Source organism: Propithecus coquereli, unplaced genomic scaffold (genome assembly GCF_000956105.1).
Source record: "Propithecus coquereli isolate 6110/MARCELLA unplaced genomic scaffold, Pcoq_1.0 Scaffold11, whole genome shotgun sequence".
Lineage (NCBI taxonomy): Eukaryota > Metazoa > Chordata > Mammalia > Primates > Indriidae > Propithecus > Propithecus coquereli.
In genome coordinates, this window is record NW_012134969.1 from 9202527 (window position 1) to 9211160 (window position 8634).

Sequence of the window (8634 nt, forward strand, 5' to 3'; positions counted from 1 at the left end):
AATTAATTTCTTTCTAATTTTTAGTAGAGACGGGGTCTCGCTCTTGCTCAGGCTGGTTTCGAACTCCTGAGCTCAAACAATCCACCTGCCTTGGCCTCCCAGAGAGCTAGGATTTACATTGACTTTTTAATATTGAACCAGCTTTGCATATCTGGAATAAATCCCACTTGGTCGTGCTATAAAATTCTTTTTATACATTGTTGGATTTGATTTGCTAGTTTTTTTGAGGATTTTTGCATCTATTTTCATGAGAGATATTGGTCTGTAGTTTTCTTTTCTTGTAATGCCTTTAGTTTTTATTAGGATTGATTTTTTAAAAAATTTTATGGAGATAAAATTCACATAACATAAATTTTACCACTTTAACCATTTTAGAGTGTATAATTCATTGGTTTTTAGTATAATCACAATGTCATGCAATCATCACTGCTATCTAGTTCCAGAACATTTCTATCAACCCTAAATGAAACTCCACATCCCATCCTTGGGAAACCACTAATCTACTTTCTTTCTCTATGGATTCTCCTATTCCTGACATTTCATATAAATGTAATCAGGCAATATGTGGCCTTTGGGGTGCAGCTTCTTTCTCTAAGCATAAGTTTTCAAGGGTTATCCATACTGTAGCATGTATTGGTTCGTCAGTCCTTTTTTATAGCCAAATAATTCATTGTATGTATATACCACATTTTGCTCATCCATTCATTCACTGATGAACATTGAGGTTATTTCCATTTTTTTCTCAATTATGAATAACGTTGCAATGCATATTTGGGTATGAGTTTTTGTGTGAATACCATCATGCTTCACACAATGATGTTTTGATCAATGATGGACCACATATAGGATGGTAGTCCCATAACATTATAATGAAGCTGAAAAATTCCTATTGCCTAGTGACGTCATAGTGCAGCACATTATCATGTGTTTGTGGTGATGCTGGTGTAAACCAACCCACCATGCTGTCAGCCGTATAAAAGTCTAGCACATGTGACTATGTATAGCACATAATACTCGATAATGATAATAAATGACTCTGTTACTGATTTATGTATTTACTATACCATACTTTTTATCATTAATTTAGAGCGTATTCCCTCTACTTATTTTTTCTTAAAGTTAACTGTGAAAAAGCCTCAGGCAGGTCCTTCAGGAGGTACCCAGAAGAAGGCATCATTATCACAGGAGATGAGAACTCCATTTGTGTTACTGGTCCTAAACACCTTCCAGTCGGACAAGATGTAAATGTGGAGGACAGTGATATTGATGATCCTGACCCTGTATAGGCCTAGGCTAATGTATGTGTTCCTCAGCACATGGGCTTATCCATAGGACAGCTCACAACATAGCACTGGCTTCCATGAGGGAAAGCAAGCAAGAGAGCAAGAAAGGGTAAGTAAGATGGAAGTCCCAGTCTCTTTGGGCCTAATCTTGGAAGTGATATCCATCACTTGCCATATTCTAGGTCTGGCACACACTATAGGGTAGGAGCGTGAATACCAGGAGGTGTTGTCATTTGGAGCCATCTTAAAGGCTACCTACCAAAACATGCCATATTTTAAATAGTCCTAAAGGTACAATATGATATCCCAAATCTGTGACCAAGACAATTAAAAAAAACTTTTTAAGAAATGTTTTTTAAAAGTTGATCCATAATAATTGTACATATTTATGGGGTATATGTAAAAAAATGTTTTTAAAGAACAAAGGCTCAGGTCAAATAAAATAGGAGTTGTAGATATGTTTAGGGTGACCAAGACAATTAAAAAAAACTTTTTAAGAAATGTTTTTTAAAAATTGATCCATAATAATTGTACATATTTATGGGGTATATGTAAAAAAATGTTTTTAAAGAACAAAGGCTCAGGTCAAATAAAATAGGAGTTGTAGATATGTTTAGGCTGGAAAAGAGAAGTATTAATAAAAAAAGAAGACTGAAGGAGGAGAGGGAAGGACAACAGTAGGAACTGTCATGGCTGTTTTAAAATAATTGAAAAGCTGCCATGTGTAAAAGAGATTGTACTCAGTTTTTGCGGCTCCAACTGGCTGGGCAAAGACCAATAGGGGAACATTCTAGCACTTATCACACAACATTTGAATGGAGTTTACCTGTCAGGATTCTCCACATGATGATAAACTGCTTTATAGACAGACGCTAAACATGTCTTGTTCACTATTACAATCCTTAGTTACTGGAATACAGTAGGTACTCAATTAATATTTGATGAGTGTGAAAAATTAAGCAATAATATAATACAATAGAGAAATGAATTTCAGCTCCAAAACTTAAAGCACAATACTCAATGCTTAGAATTTTCCGAAATCAGAACGGTTTCTATGTCTCTGGAGATATTAAAGGAGCAGCTGGATGATCACACAGGATGAAATGAGGTCAAGAGATCTGGATGAAATGACCTCAAAGTGTTAAAAGGTCCTCCTGTAATGTTCTGATTCCACAACATTGTTGGTCTGGATAAAGAAATCCCTTCCAAAAATTGTTCCTGAGCTATATTACGAAGATGACCTGCCAATGTTGAAGACCCAATAAAACCATAATTCTTTACCGTGGACAGTATGAAGACTCTGAGCATTTTCAAACATTTAACCAAATATGAAATGAGTCCCATTTAAGGCAGCTTTATACTGGCCCCACTTTCCGAGCCTGCTGCATTGCTAAGAAGCAGCATGGTGTAGTTGGAAGACAAAGGCAGTGGGTCTGGGAGTCATGCCGACCTAGTCTGGCTCTGCATTTGACCAGCGGCTGGACCACAGGCAAGTTACCCAACCTATTTGTGCCTCAGCTCCTTAATTCAAAAACTGGAACAACATTCACTTAAAAGGGTTGCTCTGGGCCCAGCTTGATGGCTCACACCTGTAATCCTAGCACTTTGGAGGCCCAGGTGGAAGGACTGCTTGAGCTCAGGAGTTTGAGACCAGCCTGAGAAATACAGTCAGACCCCATCTTTACAAAATATACAAAAATTAGCCAGGCGTGGTGGCATGCACCTATAGTCCCAGCTACTTGAGAGGCTGGGGCAGGAGGATCGCCTGAGTTGAGCCCAGGAGTTTGAGGCTGCAGTGAGCTATGATGACACCACTGCACTCTAGCTTGGGCAACAGAGCAAGACCCTGTCTCAAAAAAAACAAACAAAAAAAGGGTTGCTCTGTTTTGTTCCCCTGACTATTGTGAAGTAAGTACTTTCTTGTGGCAATGAAAATCATCAAGAAATATTTTAAAGTCCAGATAATGAAAACACTCCTCTCACTCCCTACCTTGATAGTTTTTCACGGGAGTCATCTTGTTATAATCTTCTGACAAAAGAAACTCCTGTGAAAGAAAAGAAAAATATTAAGCAAAAAGAAATTCTTTAAGTGGATAACTATGTTTTGATGAAACCAGATTGTATAAAGTAAATTATCATCACAGCTTCAACTGACATTAATATTGTACCCATTAATTCAGCATTTTTGTACCTCTTTAAAAGTGACAATAATAATTATGATCCAATGCAATTATCATAATTTTTACCTTATAACTCTTCATTTTGTGTGTGTGTGTATGCATGAGAAGAACACTGGATCAAGTTCAGAGTCTTGACACTGGTCAACTTTGTAAATGAACTTGATTTAAAATATTTTTCTCTCAAGAGTGCCACAGCTGAAAATTTGCAAGGGTCTCACCTGTGAGCAATTCTCTTCTAAAGAAATAAATTAGATGTTTTAAAGATTTTGTTTTTCACATCGGTAATTTATTTCCCGTTACTTACTTACTGTAAGTTGCTCATGGCTGCACCTTAATCATTCCCTGTATCCCCAGGGCACCTTGCACAGTGTCTTGGCACAGCAGCAGGTAATCAGGAAATATTGGTCAAACACATATGTAGAAGGCACCTCCCAATCGGATGAGATCAGTTTGGATGTCAAATTTACTGAAAAAATCAGTTCCTATGTAGCACATTGTACTCTTCGTGGGGATACATAAAAGGTGAGTGTGTATGGTTTCACCTAAGCATCTACATAGACAGTAGAAGCCAATCAAGTGTTTACGGGACCCAGCCAGGTTTTGAGTCCTTTAGCTTCTTTCAAATGCAAAATATCCATATACCTTTAAAAAGTAAATTGTCAAACATAAGGGAAGCTGCAAAGTATAAGAAATGAATGCCTTCATCTGAGCCTAAAAATGAAACAATGAATATTTTCAAACCATTTGGAAACATTCAGAATTTTTCTTTGATGACTTAAAAAAAAAAAAGGGGGTGAGAGGACAGACACAGAAACTCCTGACTTGCTGTCTGGGTGTTTACTGAGTTCATATAGTTTGTGAAATTTTCTAGAAGAAAATAATGATGTTATTGTTTGTGTGGTAATTGACACAAAGGTAAAGCCGGAGGTGATGTAGAGAATGGACACGGCAACAAAGTTCCTTTGGTTATGCACTTTTGTGGCCCAGCCCCCTTTATGAAGCTTTTCTACACGTGGATTTTCTTCACCATAATTTTCTCAGTAATAACAACGTTCAACCCGTCACCTTTAAAATTCATATCATTATTCCCTCAAGGAGTGACATTATATCCACTCTCGTTTCTGAAGAGTTAAGACTCACACAACTGAATGGAGTGGAGGAATTTTTAAAAGGTAAAGTAGCTTGTCCATAAGGAGCTTACAGTGTGGGTAGGGAAACCCCGCACATGTCTCAACCTCAATTCCCTATTGACCTTTAACCCCAAGCGAGACAACTGTGACCCTGAGCCCCACACTTCAGAGGATCCCAAACATCACAACACACAAATATATTTATTAAAGACAATGGTTATTTGGACAAATGTTTAGAGTTCATATAGTTCATGTTATTTTGAATATACTGATATAGTTCCCTAGCTTGGGCAAAAGACACTTCAATTTCTTTTGGAACAAGGGAAGGTATAAAATAAGACAATCTGATGCACGTTTGCATTTAGAATTTGATACATACATACGAAATAAAATTACCCGTTCACCGAATTGGCAAACCTAATTTTTTGTTCATTTGTTATTCCTGTGATAATAAAAACATATAATCATAGAGAAAATTTGAGAGATTTTGTCAGTTTTCCTATTTTTAATCATAAAAACAATATGTTATTCTAAGGAATATAAGATGGATAAATATTAAAAAGTCCCTTGTGATTCCATTTCTCAGACGTATTACGGAAAGTATTATTATAATATTATATATAATAAAACAAAATGTTACAACTACTTGGCAATGCTTTTTTTCTTTTTATAAATCATGTATATCATTCCATATGAGAACATACTTATCGACTTCGTTCCTTTTAATGACTGCACAGGATGTACTGTAATGTTCTTTTATTGATAAATGTTTATTTTGTTTCCAGTTTTCCTTATTACATTATATATATTTTGTCTTCAAATATCTCTAGCCGTGTTTCTATAAAAGTTTCTAAAGTAAAATTGTTGGATCGGAGGGTATGACATTTAAAATTTGATAGATATTGCCACTTGTCTGCTATTTTTTACTTACTACAACAATATTGCAAGAAAGGTCTTTGCACATGTATTCATATGAATTAATGTATACACAGAAGAGATTGCTGGCTCACATAAGTACACTTAATGTTTTAATAGACACTGCCAGATCACTTTCCAGGAAGTATACAGCCATTTGCTTCCTATCCACCCCGACCTTCACATGACAGCATAGCTTCCCATATCACATCAGCATTGAATGCTTTTCATCTTTTTAATTTTTGCCAAACTGATGTGCAAAAAAGAAATAACGTCTCATTGTGGTTTATGTGCATTACCTGTTTATGAGCTGGAGAACTCTTTTCTATGTTTGTTTGCCATTTTCATTTCCTGTTCTATGAATTTTCTGTTCAAATCCCGCTGTAATTTGGCTCCCTAGAAAACAGAGCCTGAGGCAAAGCCTCAGTCTAATGCTTTAACTGGAGGGGCAATATCAGCAGTGTAAGCGAGGGAAATGCAAAGTGAAGCAGAGAAAGATGGTGGCGCATCACCAAGTGGCCCAAGTTTCATGAAAAAGCCCACCTGGTTTCTCTAGCATACAGGAAGTGTCTGGACACATAAAACTGAACACCAGGTTTTGGAAGAGTCCACTGGAAGAGGGATGGAGCAGGAATTTATCTGCCAGCTCTCTCCCATCTTCCTTTGAATTTTGATCATAGCTCCACGGGAGTTTAGCTTCCCCCTCCTTCTGGAAAGTTATATTAATACTACCTTACCCCATTAGCAGTCACTGGAGAAGTCAGACCTTTGGCCTTGCAGTGCTGTGCTTCATACAATTCAGAAAGCAAGAGAGGAACCAGAGACTCTGGGCTTTGGCCTCAGGGTGCCAGCAACGAGATGCCAGGAAAACCAAGAATAGAAGTAAAATAAAAAAAATTCTGAAGCAGTGTGTATGATGTGGCCTAGGTATAGCCTTTGCCCCTTTTTAACTATTGCATTTGTAATTTTCTTACTGAACTGTAGAAATTCTTTGATTGTTGGGGATAGTAACCCTTTGTTTAAGATGTGAATTGACAATATTTTCTCTCCTAATACTCTGCCTTTGAATTTTATTTATTGATCTTTTGTAGTACTGAAATTTTTTATTTTTTAATAAACAAACAACAATGGCATTGTGAGTTGAAACTGTGTTCCATCTTTTAAGTTTTAATTTGGGAAGGAATAATATTTCAATTGTAATATGTCTTCCATGAGAAATATACTCAGGTCTTTAAATACAATTTTTCTTTACCAGTTTGAATGGAAATTTTTTTCATTTCAATTTCTAAAGAGTTACTGCTCATACAGACTAAAAATAGCTTTGGTTTAGATATACATATATATTTAAGTTTTAGTACACTATCATAGCATTTAATATATTATTTGTTGCTGACTTTGGCAAACAACCTTGACTAAGTTTTAAGTAAAAAGATTATTTTAATGTTCATCTAGCTACCTTTTTTTAAGAAGAGAAATTCAGAGACACATGGCCTTTATGTTAACACATAATTTATATCTTCAGTAATTAAATCACCTTATTTTAGTTTTATCTGAAATTTTTATTAAGAGTACCTGCTGAATTTAATTAAATGTGTTTTGGTATCTATCATACAAAGTTTTTTTTTTTTTTTTTTTTTTTGAGACAGAGTCTCACTCTGTTGCCCGGGCTAGAGTGAGTGCCGTGGCGTTAGCCTAGCTCACAGCAACCTCAAACTCCTGGGCTCAAGCGATCCTACTGCCTCAGCCTCCCGAGTAGCTGGGACTACAGGCATGCGCCACCATGCCCAGCTAATTTTTTCTATATATTTTTAGTTGTCCGATTAATTTCTTTCTATTTTTAGTAGAGACGGGGGTCTCGCTCTTGCTCAGGCTGGTCTCAAACTCCTGAGCTCAAACAATCCGCCCACCTCGGCCTCCCAGAGTGCTAGGATTACAGGCATGAGCCACTGCGCCCGGCCTATTACACAAAGTTTTTTTGAAAAAACTTTCAATTTATAAAAGTAATTGACTATTCTGATAAATTTCCTAATATTGAGCCATTCTTGAATTCCTGAAAGAATTCAAACTTGTCATGGTACATTCTTCCTTTAGTGCATTACTAGATTTGATATGCTAACATTTTATAAGGGCTTTTACATGCATATATTTAAAAGTATTATCGGTCTGTAGTTTTCCATCTTGGTGCCATCTTCACTGGGTTTTGGTTTAAAGATAGCAAAGCACAGAGCTCGGGCACTGGAGCCAAATTGTCTGGTTTAAATCCCAGCTAAAACGCATACTAGTTTTATGATCTTGGACGAGTTGCTCAAGATCTCTCTCCTTCACTTTCCTCCTCTGTTAACAAACAGCCTCAAAAGATTGTTGTGAAGACTGAGTTAATATAAAAAATGCTTTACAGCAGTGCCCGGCACATAGTAAGCACTTTGTGATAGTTAAGTAAAATAAATAAATGCTACCTTTTGTAAAATGAATTAAGGAGCTTTCCTTAAATAAATAAAAACAAAAAACAAAAAACAAAAACACCTTCTGGAATATATTGGACAACTCTGATTGAAGAATTAGAAAGAATTCAACTTTTCAAGCTTTTCCACGGCATATATACAAACATATGCTGCACATACTTGTAGCTCTCCTTTTTAACTTATCCAGCAGTATCACATGAGCATTTCTCATGTCATTAAACATTCTTCGAAAAATAAGTTTTAATGGCTATCACACTGGAAGGCTATGCAGGATTTTATCTAATTAGTCCCTGTTACATTTCTAAGACACAAATCAAATGTTTTATCACAAAAATAATGAGAATGAGAATACACTTACAAATAATCTTTGTCTATTTTCATGATTATTTTCTTTGGATGGTTTTCTAGAAATAAAATTGTTGACATAGAAGTAAAAATGATTCTAAAGCTCTGGATAAATATTACCAATATTTCTTCTAAATGGTTTGTGCCAATTTATGTCCCTTCCATTAGTGTTCTAGAGTGCCTATATTATCCAAGTCCAGCCAACATGTATATCCTAAAATCCCTACTATTTAGATAAAAATAGAATTTAAAAAAAATTTAACACTTTAAAATGTTGATTAGCCCTTAGTATTTCCTCTTGTGACTTTTCTGCTATCTA

The 8634-nt window shown here is 35.9% G+C and overlaps 1 protein-coding gene across 1 annotated transcript in view; it reads right to left on the reverse strand.

Moving 5' to 3' along the window:
* Nucleotides 1–8634, reverse strand: part of WDFY2 (WD repeat and FYVE domain containing 2) — a 187263-nt gene that overhangs the window by 41396 nt on the left and 137233 nt on the right. The window contains exon 4 of the mRNA XM_012649277.1: nt 3274–3328. Coding sequence (XP_012504731.1) covers nt 3274–3328 — 55 coding nt within the window. The remainder of the gene's footprint in view (nt 1–3273; nt 3329–8634) is intronic.